Source organism: Rhipicephalus microplus, chromosome 1 (genome assembly GCF_043290135.1).
Source record: "Rhipicephalus microplus isolate Deutch F79 chromosome 1, USDA_Rmic, whole genome shotgun sequence".
NCBI classification, from domain to species: Eukaryota; Metazoa; Arthropoda; class Arachnida; order Ixodida; family Ixodidae; genus Rhipicephalus; species Rhipicephalus microplus.
The window spans coordinates 223,715,833-223,736,585 of NC_134700.1; the positions used below are offsets into that span (position 1 = coordinate 223,715,833).

General features: G+C 44.4%; 1 protein-coding gene across 1 annotated transcript in view; it reads left to right on the plus strand.

Annotated features, from left to right (window-relative positions):
- Window positions 1-20,753, plus strand: part of LOC119166842 (neural cell adhesion molecule 1) — a 125,867-nt gene that overhangs the window by 88,727 nt on the left and 16,387 nt on the right. The window contains exons 3-7 of the mRNA XM_075891440.1: window positions 5,262-5,372; window positions 10,773-10,979; window positions 14,313-14,464; window positions 16,670-16,814; window positions 17,285-17,578. Of these exons, the coding sequence (XP_075747555.1) occupies window positions 5,262-5,372; window positions 10,773-10,979; window positions 14,313-14,464; window positions 16,670-16,814; window positions 17,285-17,578 (909 nt within the window). The remainder of the gene's footprint in view (window positions 1-5,261; window positions 5,373-10,772; window positions 10,980-14,312; window positions 14,465-16,669; window positions 16,815-17,284; window positions 17,579-20,753) is intronic.

The following is a 20,753-nucleotide window of genomic DNA, read 5'->3' on the forward strand; positions in this document are numbered from 1 at the left end:
GTACATACTCAAGGTTTGAATTTGAGGCTATGTGTTCTGGTCTATGGTATATAATGTACCACTGACATTTGCACCCAACTATGTATATATCTCCTTCCCATGCCTTTAAAGTAACAGATATGACACAATATTTATGCAAGGCCACTCAATACAACTTTCGTTGTACAATTTCAGAAGCATGATTTCGCTTCGTATGCCACTATGTTTTACGTTCAATGCACTGGGGATCCCAACCCCAAATGACGCCACGTCCAGCGTGCTAGACACTGAGTTCTCACTCAGCGTTACCTCAGTGCAGTTGCCACTGCACAAGACATAGGAGTTCACATATTTGGCTGAGTGGTTGGTATGATCTTTATACGTGCATACGCGAAAACACATCGCCATCGTAGCGGGCCGTGGTTGCACACCACGTAATTTGCGAAAGATTACGTGGTGTGCATCACACGCAAATCCTTCTTTTCGAGAATGCAGCGTGTTTGAGCACAATTTCTCGATTATACGCTCATGAATATAGCTTCAGCATGTCAACAGAGGTATACACTACAATGACGACAAAGACCTCAAACTTCGAACCGTCAAACATAACGTCAAACCTTCACCCCTCAGGAAGAAGCCGGTCAGGCTTCGAAACGTCAGGTTCCCGAATATAATTTTAAATGCGAAGCAATTCTTGGCGAGCGATTTTCGGTGACATTGCGCGTATCTATCTATCTATCTATCTATCTATCTTTCTATCTATCTATCTATCTATCTATCTATCTATCTATCTATCTATCTATCTATCTATCTATCTATCTATCTATCTATCTATCTATCTATCTATCTATCTATCTATCTATCTATCTATCTATCTATCTATCTATCTATCTATCTATCTATCTATCTATCTATCTATCTATCTATCTATCTATCTATCTATCTATCTATCTATCTATCTATCTATCTATCTATCTATCTATCTATCTATCTATCTATCTATCTATCTATCTATCTATCTATCTATCTATCTATCTATCTATCTATCTATCTATCTATCTAGCCGCCTACGACTTTTGGTATTAATACCAAACTTGGTATGGTATAATTTGACTGTATAAAGAACATATTTGACTAGTCGTGACATGAAAATCATGACATGCATGGCATGAATGTGATGATTTACATTTCATAGTCCTGACGCTGTTGTGGTGGTTTCGTTCACATGGCATTTTGTAATAACGGTATGGCATGACATGATTGCATGGCGAACACAAGCGACTGACTCTATAACATGAAAATCATGACATGCGTGTCATGTAACTACATGACTACATGCCAAGCTCATGATGCGCTCGCAAACGTTTCGCTAGCGTCACTTCTACCAAATTTGGTATTACGGGACGTGAATGGATTGCGAAGGTATGAAACTGGTGCAAACATGATAAACATGAAATTCGTGTCATGTAACAACAAGACTTCATGCCACAATCATGATGCTCTCCCGGCCGTTTGAATAGCTTCACATGTACCAAACTCACTAATACCCTATGCGAATGGACGACATAGATAAATGACACATACAAACATGATAATCACGACATGCGTGTCATGTAACAACATGACTACATGCCACACTCACGATGCGCTCATGGCCGTTTCAATAGCTCCACATATACTAAATTTGGTGTTACGTGACGTCAATGGATGACGAAAGTATATGACTGGTGCAAACATGATAATCCTGACACGCGTGTCATTGAAGAACATGGCAACATACCACGTTCCTAGTGTGCTCGTGGTCATTTCGCTAGCTGCGCATATACTAAAGTTGATATCACGTGACGTGAATAGACGGCGAAGGTAAACGACACATCCAAACATGACAATCATGACACGGAAGCCATGTACGGCATCATTTACCTCCACCTCGTAACGTTGTGCTGATTATTAAGTGACATATGAAGCTTTCTCATTTGTGCTTCGCATATCATGAATTCTCACGGTACGTGGAATCCGCCAATTTTAGCTGGTATTTTCTAATTGCCTCTTTCCTATTTCAAACAGGCAGACTTCTGCAAAATATTCACCTTTGATTTTTTTTATGGTTCTATACGGGTAGAATGTAAGTTGTTTTCACTGCTCACGTAGAGGAAATATTTTTTTTAACTTGGTCACTACCAAATTACAGGAATGAGCCTCGTTCATTGGGGACAATTTGGTAACGCAAACAAAATAAAAATACTGCTGTCGCCCGTGACTTCAGAGTAGCAGGAGTCGCTAGTGTCTGCCTTCTTTTTGTTATTAATTTATTGCTTCGTTATCCTGTGTTTTTCATTCAAAAGCAAGCATTTGAAAATTCATGAAGGTCGAGGCAGCTATTTTTAATTATATTCACAGTGACTTTTCCAAACACTCAACCTAGACAGAAACAGTTCAGTAACGGCTCATCACCCGTAAAGGCTTCTATATCGGTAAGTTATGTGTGCAACACCTGACATTATCAAACAGAATATAGTGCCCCGTGGCAGTCTCTGCAACGATAAAGACGGCAGGCTACATCGAAATTTTAAAAAATATTCTTGCATATATTCAAACGGTACACAGATAAAATAACGATAATATAATTCATGGAACAAACAGTAACATGTCTTCTTGCAGCATGTGCTTTTTCAGAAAATTTTGTTGAGGTAGCCCTGCTGCAGTCATACATTTGGAACATTAGAGATTTCAGCTATGCTCAAACTGTTAACAGACTGTCATCAGAATGTTCAATGAAATGAATGAATAAAAGGGATGTTCGAGAAGTTTATGTTTTTATAAAAAATGGATGGCCACCCCATTGTGTACGAAAGACATACACTGAAACAGCAGCCAATGCACTCAATAAATTTTAACTTCAGTTTGCTTGAATACTACGCTTAGCAATCGCAAAACGCTCGGGTTACTAAGAGCAGGAATAATTCAGTGCATGGCGCAGGTGGATCCATTCAAATGCGACATCCTAGCAAACATATCAATCCTTGAACATTCAGTTTTAATGGAAGATCACCGAGCAGAATGGTGTGCCCTTTTAAAAATGCATAGACGTGTAGCAACCCTATTTAACTCAAAGCGGTTTTCCATGCCGCATTACATAAAAAAAAATTCTGATCCATGTCTCACAAGGAACCACCACTGGTAGCTGCGCCCACTGGATAGGTCGCACTAAATGGACTTCGCTGTCCGGAGATTGTTCTTGGGTTCTCATTGAATCGAAAAGCAATGATGCCGGTAATTCATTTGTTCCAGCTGAATTGTTTTCACCCTTATAAACATTAGCATATTCTGAATTGAAAAACCCTCAAGTCCTCACACACTGGGATAAAAATAACGTAATACTACTTTCATACTCATTTGACACAATATATTGAATTGTCATGCGTCACGAAAAAATGTACGGATAGTTTTAGATACGACATGTCAGCCTATACGTTGTGCTTGCGCCTTGGAGGTGCGTTAGTCATTTTAAGGAAAAGTATTTTGCTGCATTCGATGCACCGATAAGCTCATAGGTTGTCTTACGCATTCGCCTAAGTCGACTGGCAGGCGAATGACAGCACCGCCACGGTTGCGATCGATTGTATTGTAATAATAATAATAATAATAATAATAATAATAATAATAATAATAATAATAATAATAATAATAATAATAATAATAATAATAATAATAATAATAATAATAATAATAATAATAATAATAATAATAATAATAATAATAATAATAATAATAATCGTTTCCATTATTATCATTTTTCTATATTCATGACCATCATGACTATTCATCGACAGTATCGATGATGAAGGACATGATTTTTGGCACCATTTGTGTTCACGACTGTGGTCTTTTTTCTCGCTTGATGATGCATATATTGTAATTCATTTAAAAAGATATCTAGGATGATCGCTGTGCGTGAGTGTAATTTACGGTCGTGTCACCGGCTATTGCTGGTGACGCCATCAGTATATGCGCGCTATCTTCTTTCGAACAATCCAATTATGTTCTCATAGCTAAAAAGTAAAGAGGTAGTTAGCCACTGCTTTTTTTTTCCTCGTGGTATCACATCCGCCGAAGGGGCAGCGCTTGCTAGTATCTGTTCACCAATTCGATCGACATCATATATCCTGATCTGGTGGCAATACCTACAACGCACCGCGCGTAGTGTCAAAGCTGATAAAAAAAAAATGTTCATATGGACTTCGCCTTTACATGCCCGTACGCTTCTGATTTAATCCAGCGTACCGTTTCTCGGGGGCAGTAAGTATACAGCCCGTACATGTTCGTGTATCCTCAGATGTAGTGAAACTTGAGCCAACCTTTTGCTTTTTAAGTTCATAGAGTTGGAAGTGAAACTGTAGAACTTCTCTATACGCAACAGTGCGCGCGAATAGTGATTGGCGGTGTTACGGCCAACGAGTTTGTTGCTGGCTTTCGAGAATTTTGTTTCACAAATTGTTGCCAGTAAGAAAAATAAAGACAAAAAAACAGTCTGAAAACCAGTGTGCAATATAGTTTGGATCAGTAAATAGAGATTAACCCGAATACTTGTAACAACTGACCTTAGGGTTGCATAGAAAATGTTTATCAGATAATGACGAGAAAAATGGCCTTTGGATACAGAAAATACTCTCTGCGCTTACAACACATGCAACGTTTTCGTTCATTGTAAGAAACCCGCCGTCGTCGTCAAGTGGTCATGGTGTTTGACTGCTGATCCGAAGGTCGCAGGATCGAATCACGGCCGTGGCGGCTGCAATTTTGACGGAGGCGGAGATGTCTGAGGTCTGTGTGCTTAGATATAGGTGCAATTTGAACAAACCCCGGGGTGGTCAAAATTTTCGGAGCCCTATACCGTCATGTCCCACCAGATCATATAATGCTTTTGGGACGTTAAACCCCAGTAATTATGAATTCGCTGTAAGAAGCGTTGAATCGATTCATCCTCCGGGAAGCTTATGCTCACTTATCTTTCACTTGGCTGGTTTCATGGGACAGCCAAAACTTTCAAAGGCAAATATTGTTTAACAGTTTTGAACTATGGAGCGTATCTTTAGGACACCTACCTAAGCTCCATAAACCTTAATGTATCATATACAGCGCTGTGTTTACGGAGAGGGTGGCTGGGTCCATAAAGAGTGCTTCGGCATCTGGCCTATAATAAATAACTTATTTAGCGTCCATGTCTGTTTCGTCGTATCTAGCCGTCTTGATTACATGCGCCTGATTTACTCTATTTCCAGTTCCACCAGAGACGCCTATCATCAGGGACAAGTTCGGCAGCAAGGTTGGCAAAGTGACAGGGCCTCATCGGGAAGGCGAGGCCCTAACGCTCACATGCGAAGTCAGTGGCGGTAAGCATCTTCTACAGATGATTGCTTTCATCGTTCATTTTAGCTCTGACAAAGTCCTCTCCTTGTCCCGGATTATTGTTTTTTATTGTGATAGCATTTATATGGACACTGGACGGGTTTTCGTCATCACCGTCACTATCATGTCCTGCATAAAATCCAAGTTGATCAAATCTCCGCGCACATTGTACGTTCTGGCCGTGGGTAATAGCGGACGAGTGAGGACGACGAACGCGCCTTAACGAGCCGGCCTATCTCCGCCACTCGGAAGGCGCATGGGCTATTGAAGCAGAGAGGAAATGCCTCCGGTGTCTTGAATGATCACGAAAAGATGCGAGGAGTGGAGTTAGAGTCGCTCTAGCAGCAACTGTGAACTTTAACGACGCGCGTTAACTCGCCATCTAGGCCACAATCAGCTGGCGGCTCTTCTGCTGCGCTCTAATCGCGAAGAGACTGCGTGAATAGCGCCCTAGGGTGACAGCATTCTCATTCACCAGCGTTTTGTAGAGTTGTAGATTGAATTCGAAAGAGTTAGCTACCAGCCTCACTTCGTCTAAAGTTACCATCGGTTGCTATAGCATTCATTGCATCTCCTTTGCGGGAAAACTGGGTTTGTATTTATTTTTTTATTTTTTATTCGCTTTTATATGTAGGTACATATTACTTGGGTTGCATATTTCGTACTCATAAAAATCTTTTAGATACGGCTTAGCATTTTCGAATGGCAGTGGTGTTTTCGCCGCGTGCAAAGTTAGCCTGTATATATACCAAACAAAGAAACTCAATATCATCAGTTAGGTGCAGAAAGGAAACATCTTCTGCGTGGTTAGGAAACAGCTCACGAGAAACGTGGAATGCAATAAACGGTGGCTCATGGGCAAATAAGCCAGTTCTATGGAAAGCAACTGTGCGCCACAAAGAGCCAAAATATAGGGTTTTTCTTAACAGACAATCTTTTGTTACCCATGGCTTCCTTTTAGCACCCTCTCAATCACGGTTGAAAAAAAAAATGAGATGAGGTTGCCCTAGGGGCACAGGAATAACGTACAGATTGCGTCGGTGACACCTAATGCATCACTTCCGCCATGATTTCCTGTCACCGCTATTGCAACTTGCCTTAGTGGTCATATTTTTTTTGTTCTTGCTTTACTTTTTACGTGTCCTGGGAGTGTTTTTCGCGAATGCTTCCGCTGAAATTACATAACCTTGAGATCCACTTCAGATCTTCATCCACGCTCTCTTTATTTTTCGCTGTGCCGTTGCTTTTCAATCTTTGCTGTTGACACAATTGTTCATCTTTTAACTGCAGCGTCACAGCCTCGAAGATACCTTGTCAGTCTTTTTATTCTCGACATATTAGAATAAAATTTACGTGAACGCTTGCCATCTCTCTTTATTGGATGCTTTATTCATCTTAATCCGACCAAAAGATTTATGTCATTCGTGTCATGGCAAAAGTGACGCCGCTGCCATGATAGACGGTGGAATAAAGACATGGCATCGAAAAGTACTTGGACTTCGTAAGGCCCGACCATTTAGTGCCGCTACAGCACGAGAAAGTGAGCTGGTGGGACATTACCGCGAGCTATCGTTTTAGTTTTGTCACGGAAGTGTGTAGGTAATATATATGCAAGTCATTGGCAAACCCATCGTTTCTAATTTTGTTATTTGTGTCTTCTTTAGAATTCATTAGATGCCTTCATCTCATATCCTAAACTAGTTCAATTTGTTTACGAAATTGCGTTCATTAAGCCAATCAGCGAATCTACGTCGCCATATTCACACATATATTCTGAATACTTAACGTCTTTTTTTCATTTCAAACTCCGTGCCATCAACGTTATCATTGAAAAAAACTGTCGCATGTGTCAATAGTTTGTCTTATCATTATGTGAGATTCACACAAAAGCAAACATACAAAACACTAAGCAAAAACGGGGAGAGAGAAGGCAGACAACTGTTGTCAACAAGAGTAAAACGTCTCCATTCCCCTTCGGGAGGTGTTATTTGAATTAAAAAGTGATGACACGAAAAGGAAGGAAGTTAACAATTATTAGGAAACACAGAGCAAAGCACAAACACATAATAACAAAGCTTTACAAACGGGAGGCCAAGTTAACTTCTTGAAGAAAAGACAGCAGATAGAGAGAGAGGAGAAAAGCAAGCATGATAGCCAGTCAACAAAAACTGGCGTGCTAACCTGGGGCAAGATCTGGGATAGTGTCAAAGTGAAGCGTAAACAGAATGTAATACACTGAAGGAAAGAAGACTGTACTGTAGGAAAGAGGAACGAGTACAAACACAGAAGCACGAAGCTGGTGTCTTCACATTCGCATTATTAGTGGTCTATAACCACCTTTTAAGTTGGCAAGCTACATCGAAACCCGGTTACATTGAGAAGCATCTACTCGGAAATAGGCAATTTTTCAGTTTTATACGCCTTAATACAGTTGAATTGTAGCTCGCACAAGCGTTCTCCTCATACGTGCGTGCCGTGCGGCGTACAGCGTCAGTAAGACTTACTGGACGAACTTATGACAGTTGCACCTCTTCATCGTTAAAAACTACGATGTGTTGAGTTGGCGTATCCTTTAGCAAATAGCCGCCAGTGACGAGTTGAAAGCAGCTCTGTAATGATAACAGAAATTAATTGTACGCGACTGAGAAACATTATATGGTAGCGACGCTTCATTAAATGTTTCATTGTTGTAGTAGTATTTTCCCTCGTGACGCTATTAAAAACTTCAACAGGAAATGAATGACAGGGTAAGTCACAGAGGGGCTTTTTTGGTCTCAGCAGGGATTCATGAACGAGGAGACATGGAAGAAACAAACAATACAACACAATTAGGTATAAAACCATACTAGTACAGAAGTCAGCAGCGTGGTTTAATTGAACGTCAGACTGCACCGCTTACTTCCGCCTGGCACGCCTTTATGACGTGCGGTTGTCTCTATAATGACGGTTAAGGTTGGAGATCACCCCTGCTTCCCCTGCTGGTATTACAATTTTATTTCGTGCTTTCTACTCTTACGTTTGTGCTCTTTACCCACGACGCAGCAGGAACACCAATTACCAGAGGTGATGTCTGGTCAGAAGCCCTTGGCGATTGCCTTTCCGTGTCTCAGCACATTCTTCGATAAGTCTATATATTGTACTTTAGCAAGAGCGCTTTAGCTGACTGGCCAGTCACTATGTTAGCATCACCGCCAGCTCTTTGTGAGCCATCAGGGCTGTATATAAATTGGACTAAGAACCAATACTAATGTGCTGATTGCCCAACGTCCTCGCACCGCCTGTTATAAGCACTGTGTCAACCCGAACGTCCGCTATCATAATGAGGATCCCCACACTATTCACGCATGTTCACAGATTTAAAGTGACTGCAGTCGAATGGCACATCGTCGATCTTCCCTCTTCTTTCGTTTCAATACCAAATGTTTTCTAGTTAACGTTAATAAATGTAACAACAGTTTGTGAGCTTCACAATGAACACATCTGTAGTCTCGCGCATCAATTACATCTGGGAATAAGACAATATGGGAATGTATAAGAAATGACGGATAGTGGGAATGTATATGGAATAAGAGAATACAAAAATGTAGATTGCACGTGCCATTCGCTAACGTTTGACCGATGTTGTCTTTTATTGCGATGGATTGAAACTTCTCTCCCAGGAGAGGGAAAACAACTCAGAGGTTGGTTACGCTGCATTATTTTCTATCTGTTTTTTTTCTATTAAAAAAGGTTTTGTTTGCTATGTCATTGTCTAACGCGATGATTCTCAAACGGAAATCAACAAACCCCAGGGGTTGCGCAAAACCATTTTTGGGAGCCTGCAAAAGCAATCATTCATAAAATAAAAAATGCATTGTTTTGGAGGCAGACATTGTTCTGTGGCAATTTCATAAATTAACAGTCATGCTGACGGTGTACCTGACATATGTTTTTGTTTTCATTAAGATGGTTGCAACGCTTTTGTTGGATTATTCAACGACCTATGCAAGTGAGCATGCTTTTTCCAGGCTTGCACAGTTGAATATCAAGCATAGTTAGAAACAAATTGAATATAGCTGCAAATCGCACAACCTATTGAAAACATGTTGAGATTAAATAAGCATGGTACCTTTTATTGCCAAGGAAAAAAAAGCACCCATTCCTCATATGCATGCACGTTACGTTCATTGATGACCCCCACCCCTATTTTTTTTTACCTCGCTGTAAGGGGTTCCTCATCACTCCCACTGGTCCACAAGGGGTCCCATATATCCATGGCTGCGAACCACTGGTCTAGTTCGTTCCACATTGTAGATCAGTCTAGCTGTAAGCGTAGACCAAAAGTCAAACCCTCCCTTATGCATCTGTCTCAGGTGACTCGAAGCTGAAAGGTACACCCCTCGGTTTTTATTATTGGGAAGTAGATTTTGTTCGGGGCTGTGCCTGTCCTTCCCTCACGCGTCCAATTTCACACTGCGCATGCGCATTCCTTCTCTCTCCACGCCTACGGTTCCCATCTCTCCCGAGTCGGCGGCGAAGGCAACGAGACGCTTCCTCAATACACACGCTCACTTCGTAGCCGTTAATCGTCAGTCTTGGGGCGTTCCACGATTCTGTGAAACAGAACTCGTCTGCTTTAGTTAGCACGGGATCAGGTTCATGGTTTCTGGCGTGTGCGTTGAGGAATGGTCACTGGTAGCGTTCACGGCAACGGCCACCGGCATCAAGCGATGGTCATTGGCCGCGTTAGTCAGGGAGAGGTTCTTAATGTCGGTGCACCTGCTTAAGGCGACGTAGACGAGGTTCTGTAGGTGCCATTACCATCTCCCTGCTCCTTCACATTCACACATGGTTCTCTTTAGCGAGGAATAGTGTAATTTTTTCTATCTGCACTCGACTGACTTTTGTTCACCGTCGAATGTGGTGTTGCAGTTTATGCACCCCTCCGACCGACAACGTCCGATATGACAACGTCATCATATGATGTCATGTTACGTGACGTCTTAGTGATGTCATCACGTGGTAATTTCTGGCATCACTCGTGCTAACGCCGATGGTCTCGTTTCGTGCTTGTTGAACGATCTAATGCAATCTGTTTAATAAATAGCATGACTGATGAGCACTGAGAACCCGGCAAGCTGGAATAGTTTCACGCTAAAAAAATGCAACTTAGATCTCCTGTCTGGTGCTCCTTTCTAATGTAACGCGGTCGTTTCGGCTCGGTGGTGTGAATGTAGAACATAATGCATGAAGGCGCTTAAGAACACGGGCAAAGAAGGAAACACGACCGTCAAGTGTGCACCCCTTTCTGGTCCGTATTTTTTATCGCAGCCTTGGATTACGCTTCTTTGCAGTCGAAATGGCAGCAGTGTGTTTGCAAGGATTGATGATCGCGTTTCTCGTAGGTATTCCACAGCCGACGGTGACGTGGTGGCGAAACGGCACGAAGCAGTTGCACCATACAATCGACAGCTCATCACACGGCGTCACTAGATCGACACTGGAGCTGCCTCTACTGCACCGGCATGACCTGAACATTTCGCTTTTGTGCAAGGCTACCAATCACAACGAAACCTACGTGGTCACAACCAGTGTCATGATCGACCTTTACCGTAAGTGTGCCCACATATTTTGATTGATTGATTGATTGGTTTGTGGGGTTTAACGGCCCAAAACCACTATTTGATTATGACAGACGCCGTAGTGGAGGGCTCCGCAAATTTTGACCACCTGGGGTTCTTTAACGCGCACCCAAATCTCAGTACACGGGCCTACAACATTTCCGCCTCCATCGGAAATGCAGCCGCCACAGCCGGGATTTAATCCCGCGACCTGCGGGTCAGCAGCCGAGTACCTTAGCCACTAGACCACCGTGGCGGGGCGTGCCCACATATTTTAAGACACATTATTTTCATACTCATCAGTAAAATTGTCTCAGCTAAGCGAATGCGTGCTGTATCAAGAAATGCACGCCATCACTGTGACGAGGATATGCTATATTCTTATCATTATAGCGACAACAGCAGCGATAATAATAATAAATAATAATAATAATAATAATAATAATAATAATAATAATAATAATAATAATAATAATAATAATAAAGCATCTGAGGTTTTACAGCCTGAAGCAATATCATGACTATAAGGCACACCACAGTGGAGGCAACTAAAAATTTCAAGCATCTCTCGTTCTTTCAAGTGCACTGGCATCGCAAAGTATAGGGGCCTTTTTTCCCTAGTTTCAGTAGCATGCATATGTACATTACCCCTTTCGTATTTTTAGTTAGCGCCTTCTCTTCCCTGCGAGTGTGAGCAAGTGTAAGTAAAGCGTTTAATTACGGCGCTCGCGTCTTGTGCTACCATGACAGTTCGTTCCCACATGCACCGCAAAAAGGTCGTTCTAGACCGTGCCAGTCTTTCGGCAACAGTGTGTTGTGCTGCGGAACGCCGCAGTGACAAGAATTAATATTCGCCCGAGGCAGTTTGCGGTGTTGACGTGCGCTCTCCCCAAAGAACGCAGGGCGCTACATTCGTTTCTTTCCGGGAGCGATATTAGCGACGTCAACAACAATCTGCACGGAAGCGAAGAATCATATACGGGAAATGACGCTATCTCAGCCTTCGCGGGAAAAAAAAAGAGCAAGGCTTCCGTATAAGAGTACGAGACCGCTGAAGGGATTTTTGACGTGAGCTGCTCCTGTTGTGTCGACGTTTATCCATATCGCGTCTCTTCCGGGGGGGGGGGGGGGGGGGGGCTAACGTGCGACAGCTGCGAGCGCACTGCGACAGCCGAGCTTCAGTTATTTGCAGGGAGTGGTCCCCGATTCCCTTCTTCCTGTCTGCCGGCACGCCTCTTCTCCGCGACTTTGTACGTTCCTTTGCTCCCTCGGCGTAGGAGCGTAATTTAAGCTCCCACTGCAATCATCTCAGCGGTCACCCACCCTTCTAATGCAGCCGAAAGTGTGAGGGTATGGTAAATGGAATGATAGAGGGGATAGGCTGTAGTCGAGACAAATGCGTGTGCATGTAGACGTACCCATTAAACAGTGCAAGAAAGACATAGAAAATAGCATTCACGCAAAAATCAAGAAGAGTAACGGAAGGTGTTGGCTGGCACGAGGTAAGAGGGAAAACGTAAAAAGTTGGGAACGTACCATTTGATATCGGTGTAGGCGGTACCTGCGAACGCGAGCTGAGCCCGAAATTGCGGGCGACGTCCATTACATATACACCGAGACGCATATGCGAAAGAAAAAAGAAAGACGGTCGCAATCGGAGCCCGCCGGTTCGTACTACCCGACAGTGGTAATGAAACTCGGTGAAAAAAGGAAGTTGGGTGCCCGTCCACATCGGTATATACACATGAAGCCGACGCGCCCGATATTACAATTCATGGCGAATGGTACGAGCAGCCCGTGCGTGCAGGTCATTGAGCGCACACTTTTTCTTTTTTTTTATTACTTTGTTTCACACGTCGCTATTTGTTTCGGGAGAGTGACGGCTGACGTCAAGCGTTTTGTGGAGCTTTGTGCTTGAACGATATCGTTCGCGTGCGAATGATCGCTTTGTGTACTACAAAGTAATACAGCTGAAGAGCTTGCGAGCCTCGCTATTGACTGCTGCCTCGCACATACGAAGAGGTTCGCGTGATAGTTGTGCGTCCAGTTTGTTTTGGAGATGACTTCCGATATCTAGTCAGGGTCGTTGACGCTTTTCAGCATTTACCGTCCTCGAGAGTTAACAGTCATTGTTAGCTTGTTTAAACTTTTAGCTCAGGAACATTTGCGCCATCAATGACTGCGGTTTCATGACAAGACGTGCAAGCCCACTTGCCCCCTGTTCAAGTTTGCGAATAATTTGAGTGCGTCTGAACTCGAGCAGATACTATGTGGCACTAGTCATTGGCCGTAATATAGTGCCACGAGCACATGAGCTCTCAATCAGCGTCGGCGACGGCTGTACAGAAGTTCTGGCGGAGAACTAGTAAAACACATAACGCATCCGTGAAATTGTGTTCATATGCAAACAAATGCGCGAAGCAACTATAAAGAAAACACACAAAAGGCAACTACTTCTAGCCAACGACATATTTGCGAGAAATAGTTGCTCAAAAGAACGCTTCCTCCGAGGACGCTAAGGTCGTCGGATGGAATCTCGGCTGTGGTGGTCCCATTTCGATAATGATGAATTTTGTAGAAGGCCGCGTAAAGAGCTCAGGTGGACGAAATTTCAGGAGCCCACCAGTAGGGCATGCCTGATAAGCATATCGTGGTATCAGGACATGAATTATGAAAATATATTTTAAGTGTGAATACACTTTATAAGCGACCCCAAACCATCCACCGCCGTCGGCGGCGTCTGCAGTCTTCTCTCTATCTTTAAAAGAAAGAGGACTTGGCGGGCCGCAGCGCGACGCTCTACCGAATAAGACACGGACGCGACGCTGATATCGGTGTCAGTAACGCGCCTTATACCCCCTCCCCCTTCGCTCGTTCCTCCGCTCTCCTCGCTCGCTGCAGCTGCGCGCGCACCCCTCTCTCTCGCGCGCCCGCCTTCTCTCTCAGTCTCCCGTCGAGAGCGGGTCGTGAGGGGGAGTAAAGTTAAAATCCGTTGGCATTCGCCAGTGAGTTAACGTAAACTCCCCCGTGTGATCAAATTGCGATTCCCAGGAACCATTACACCATAAAGGCACCATAGTGTCATTAATAAATATAATAGTGTGAATTAATAAATACCCCTCATAGCATCACCCCGTGTATTCGCACTTAACCATGTTCACCCTCGGGGAAATGCTTGGGAGTTTTTTATTATTAGCTACCCAGGGGAGCGCTTCAGCAGTGCCGCTGTCCATATTTTTCAATGACATTTATTATGAATCTCCTTCAACAGTAAAGATGGTTATTCTCTTTTTTTTTCTACGTGACCATTGGTAATCGTCACAGTGAAGCCATCCATGGTGCGCATCCGCTCAAAGCAGCGCCCGTTGGCCGCCGGTCTGCCAGCAGAAATTGAGTGCGAAGCCGCCGGCTCTCGCCCTGCACCGGTGATAACATGGTGGTGCGGAAAGGCCAAGATAGCCGACGACAACGTAAAAGTAAGTCTACGCGCTGCGTTGTAGTGTATCCTCTACTGTTCACTGGTTCTTCACTTTTGTGGCATCTCCGTAAATCTCCGAAGATGTTTTAGCACTAAAAATTAATAAATACGAGAGCTTTAACCTAAAGAAATAAAAAGCAGGTTGAACGGCTTTTGTACAGAAACGTGAGAATTTTTCTCCTGATACAATCTGCAAGAAATTCTAGGTCGATGGAAACTCCAAGAGCACACTTTTTCTGCAACTACACTTGGAGCTTGGGAGAACAAAGAGCTTAGCTACAAGATGACTGGGTGTACAAACACACAAACAACAAAGAAGTGTCTCTTTGTACGCCCATTCTTTTTATATTGTTCTGTAAAAAATCGATCGCAACCCACTGAGGTTGTCGAGTGGTCATGGTATTCGACTGTGGGCCCACAGTCCACGCCTGTCGCAACTTGGCCTTCACCGAAGACAATGTACTTAGATTTAGGTACACGTTAAAGAACCACAGGAGAAAAAAATTTCCGTAGCTCTCCTTTACGGCGTCTCCGAACGGACGTTGAATCCAGTTCTAGGACATTGAATCCAGCTAATTATTAATAAAAATTCAATCGTGGTGTCTTCTCACTTAAGTGTAACAGTTTTGGCACAAGGCCGAAGTAATGAAAGCGATAGCAGCACATTGTGTGGTTCTTTGAGGTAATTGGACGTTTTCACGGCACAATTTGCTAAAACGTCACCCCAAAATATCTGGGGCAGCGAGTTGAGTTTGTCCGTCTAGAGTGATAGTGGATGTGCGCATTTCGATGGGAACCAAATTCACAAGTATAAAAGAACCAGCAACTTCCCGAATAGTCCTGTATTGATGCGAAAAACTGTTCCTGTTGCTCCAGAGCGAAAGTGGAGCCAGAGACATTTTAAAATGCCCTTTCATCCAAATGTGTGTGCTTCAGTGAACCCACTCATCCATTGATTAGGGCAATTGGTCACGTCAATGTTTAGGGAAAGCATGTATGGCTTGTGCAAATGAAGTATATGCTTCGTTCGAGAATGTTTTTTCAATGCATTGACAATGAGCCAGTGGTAAACGGTGTATATACATAGCTTGCCGTCGGCGAGATGAATAGCTTGAACAGCGTGGTCAAGTTTGTTAATGCAGCGTGCTGAGAAGTGAGGGGTCGCTGGTTCCAATCACCGGTCGGTGCCTTGGAATATTTTTCTTCTCAATCATTCTTCTTTGTGCCTTTTATAAAAATCATACATACATATACATACGCGGGCATGACGGTGACGTCTACAGCAAACATCAGCCGAGAATGTCCATACGTATTGCTATCGCAATAAAAGACTTCCCTCAGTAAGCACTTGTAGACGAAACAGCTACGAACGTGGCTATGAGTTGAACCAGAACAAGAAGCTCTAGGGTTACGCGACATAACTTAATTAAACATTATGTTTAACACGACTGGCACACATGAAAGTCTCGGTAGACTTGCCTGCACTTTGTCAAAGGTTTGCAGTCAACTCATACTCATAGACATATGACCCAAATCACATTGCCCGGACCCGTATCCTCTCGTGTCAAAATGGCTTATTAAGCGGGTTTTTAGGTCACAAGCTTAAATTCAAAGTACCGTACATATCTCTCGCACAAAAACGTAGACAGCTTACTTATTTTTGTACACTTCAAGAAAGAGGAGAGTACCCAATAATCTTGTCACACACGCAACTATGTTAAAGCACGCAAGTTAACTATCTTTGGAAGGGTCTGTTCTGTCGTAGCTGGTTGAGAGTCGCGAATTGGCAAAAGAGACCTCATGTGTTAACAAAAAAAGAGAGATTTGTACATAGTAGGTGACAAATCAGGACTATCCAGAAAAAAATACGGGCACTTATTTACCTTTAAGATTTAGGATCTCAAAACTACATAAACATGCAACTTTTTGTATGTTTGTGCGTGTTTTTTATTTGTACTGAAGTGTTTTTTTATGAACACCACGAAACATTCGGAGTGTGCAGTAACTTGCACAATGTAAATTACTTTGTTTCAGCAACGGTGTTCAAGAGAAAAAAATACCCAAATGAGCGTTTTTTTGTAGTGTATTGAGTGGTGTGGAAACGAGAAACGTGAACACTGTTGGTAATTGTGTGCACATACAACTAGGGGCCTATCGCAGAGGTTCAAAATGTGTGAATGTTTCTTATTTGTTGTATACACAGGTGATGCTAATCGGAAATCGCGTTTTCTCGGTGGTCACATACACACCCAGAAGGGAGGACAATGAAAAACTGCTCCGGTGCGTTGCCGAAAATCCCAGCATCGCAGGAAGCTTCCTCGAAGCCACTTACAGCCTAGACGTGCATTGTAAGATCATTTACTTGGAATTCTATCAACCCAAACATAGGAGAAAATGTGTGTGTGTGTGTGTGTGTGTGTGTGCGTGTGCGTGTGTGTGTGAGAGAGAGAGAGAGGGAGGGAGCTTCATTGGATGAGTGAGGGAATATGTTTTTATGCATAGAAATAACACGTTCAATAACAGAGAGCTGACCTAGTTGGCAGGCATTGAGGTTTAAGAGACAACGCGTGCAACCATGGACAAAAGAGAGAAGTCGGCGTTTGTGTTGTTTTGACTTCTCTATTGTGTTCGTGCTTGCAAGCCCTGTCTCTACAAATAAATCTCTAAACGTCTACACCCTTCAATTTGTTAATATATTAACCACATTACCTAATAGACGATAGAGAGCTAATTCGGGCGTCATTTGAAATTCCTGACAGGTGCACATATTGTAACAATCCTCTTGTTATACCAACGCCTACTTTTTGTATTGACGCAGACAAGCCCATTGTAACCCTTCAGCTGGGAAAGCGGTTGCGGCTAGAAGAGATCTTTGAGGGGCAGGACGTGTACCTGGAATGCAGCATCGACGCCAATCCACGTGTGAGTGAAGTCACGTGGCGCTTCGAAAAAAGCCAGGAGGTCCACTCGGACCCGGCCGCCAAAGTGATCACGAGCAGCCAGTCACTCGTGTTCCAGGCCATCCAGCGTCTCAACGCTGGACGCTACACCTGCGTCGCCACTAACACCGAGGGCGAGTCGGTCAGCAACGAGCTCCATTTGAGGGTGAAATGTAAGTGGCTTGTAGCTATTTTGTGTTATCCACGCGGCAATCCAATGTACGACTCAAATGTATACACATCCCTTGTGCGTGTATTAGTCGATGAAACAGCGTTCATCAGAAGAACACCCCTATTTGTAGATGTCTATTAAGGTTATTAAGTCAAGCTTCTACACACAATCAAGATTGTGTAAGAAGAAAAACAATACGCCGTAGTGGGCCATCTCTTTAGCTAGAAGCCTCGAGCGTGAGCTGTTAGCTCTAACGCTGTGGTTCCTGTGTCGGTCGTTGCCGCCCGCTTTCAGTATTAATAGACCTGTTGTGCAGGTGCTGTTTACACGAATAAACCACGTTTCAGAGGGGTGGAAATGTGGGGTAACTCGAACTGGAACTCTGCAACAGGAAACTACCTGCCCCCCCCCCCCCCCCAGAAATGGCTGTCAAAACACCCAGCAAGGTATGACCCAACCTCCGATGGTCATCGTGCCCACCGCGCTATACACGTGCACGATCCACCTTTTTTTGACGGTACCGATGAACAAGACATTGAAGATTGGCTGTCGACATTTGAAAAGATAGGCGAGAGCAACAAGTGGGACGACCCTTCGAAGCTGCAATATGTGCCCTTCTACCTGAAAGAGGTAGTGAGTATCTGGTTTAACAACCACCACTCGGAATTCACCAGTAAGGTGTGCTTTCAAGCTACGCATTGCCGATAATTTCGGTCGGCCCGAGGTACGCCATCTCCGTGCTGAACAGCGCCTACAGGGACGCGCACAGCTTCAGGAGGAAGACTTCACAAGCTACATCGAGGACGTGCTCGATTTGTGAAAGCACCTTGACCTATCAATGATAGAAGCAGACAAGACCAGACACATCTTGAAGGGGATAGACGACGACACCTTCCAGATGCTGCTGTGCGAGGGCCCACGGACCGTGTCCGAAATCGCCGCTCTTTGCCAGAGCATTGAGGAGTGTAAACAACGGGTCATGACACCACGGCCAGCGGTTACCGACGAAACTCTCACAGCACTAACCTTCGGTGGAGACCACTACACGCTAGTGGTGGAAATGGAACGATATGTGCGCGAAGAGATGGCCAGAAAACTTTCGTGCCTGTCGTATCCACCGACAACTGAAACCTCTTCTGGGTGTCTTGCGCCCGCCATCAGGCAGGTAATACAGGGGCAGGTCACCGAGGCACTGCTGTCCCCCTCTCAGACAACACCTGTCGCCGTGCCATTGACTTACGCTGTTGTTGCTGCTAGTCCACCACGACCTCTATCTACACTTCCACACATCTCAACCGGTGCGAGTACCAGCGATACCTAGTACACCGTGGTCTTTAGGCAACCCTTGGCGTAGAGCTGATAACCACTCCAGCTGCTACGCGTGCAGGTACCCAGGCCATGTCGTGCGCTTCTGTCGACGGCTCTTCGCAGTGCCTCTGCCGAATCCAAAATACTCCGCCTACTGCTTCCGGGTCCCGTACGACGCGCGACGAAACCCACCGGCATAACACAAGCGATTACCAGGTGAACGTGAACCGCGACCAGATGAAAGAGACTGCCAACCTGCTCACGATTACCGACCATTCCCACAACGTCGCTTATCCCCTCCCCCGCCACGCTGCCGTTCTCTGTCACCTCTGCGTTGGCGACCAGGACCGGAAACTGACTACCACAGCTCCGTAGGCACGAGCTGCGTCGTCGTCACAATGTGTAAGTACTCGCCTGTCCCCCTCCAACGTTCTCGAAGTGTTTGTCGAAGGTTTAGAACTCTCGCTTTTGTTGATATTAGAGCTGCCATTTCTGTCATGAGCCGAAAACTTCGCCACTCTATACGAAAGGTCATGACACCAACATTCGTTTTTCGCTTATTATAGCGAGCGAGCAACAAATTTGACCAGTCTCAGCATGTATTGCTAGAGTCACCATTCAGAACATTTTGTACCTCATCAAGTTTCCAGTGTCGCGCCACCACGCCGTAATTGACTGCGCTCACTCTCAGGTGGAACTTTCTGTGTTCGCCGATGCCCCGTCTGCCAACACTGACCGACTTAGCGTTGGCAAGCTTCGTGTGGCCACTGACGCTGACGTTCCTCTTCTTAGTGCCGTCATTGTCCCTGTCAACAGAACTGACTTTTCTAACACTACGGTTGTGTTCACGCCGTCTGCCATTTTCAGTCATTGGCAGGGTACGTGTCTGCCATATGTCATTCTGCCGCCAAATGAAGATGCGACTGGAATAGTTGTTTACAATCGCAGATTATGTCCTCTCACCTTACACCTTCACGAGACACTTGGTCACGTTCACCCAGTAGACGAACGCTCTATTGTGCCTGTTGAACCCCATGACATTGGCCCAACACTTTGGTTGGACGCTGTAACGCCAAGTTTTCATTTGGATGACGTCTCTGCGGATTTATGCAACCGCTCCATCGACAGCGAGCTCCCTCAGAATCAACGGGCACAACCTATAGCGCTTCTTCAGGAGTTTAGACATTCATTCGACTTTCCGAAGAAGCCACTGAGCCAAACCAACACCGTCACTCACAGTATCGACACGGGAACGCATACTCCCTTGCGACAATGCCCTCACCGCGTATCAGTCACAGAACGCAATATCATTGCGGAACACGTGAGTGACATGTTTTGCCACGGTGTTGCCACGCCCTCCTCAAGTCCCTGGTCTTCGCCTGTAGTGCTCGTCAGAAAAAAATGATGGTTAAATTAGATTTTGTGTGGATTATAGACGCCACAACAAGATTACACGGAAAGATGTCTACCCTCTTCACCGCATCGATGATGCCATCCATTGCCTGCAAGGGGCCGAATATTTTTCGTCATTGTTGGCAGGTGTTGACAGGTGCCGATGGCAGAATGTGACTGTCCCAAAACAGCGTTCGTCACGCCAGATGGTCTAATTGAATTCACAGTAATGCTATTCGGTCTGTGCAATGCGCCTGCCACATTTGGAGCGAATAATGAACAGCATTTTATGCGGCCTGAAGTGGCAAATATGCATATGTTACCTGGATTACGTTCTCGTATTCTCCCCAGATTTTCCTACCCACGTCACCCGTTTGCGCACAACTCTTCAGTGCCTCACCAAAGCGAACCTTCAGCTTATTCTGAAAAAGTGCTGCTTCGGGGCACGTCAACTCGTTATACTTGCCGATGTGGTC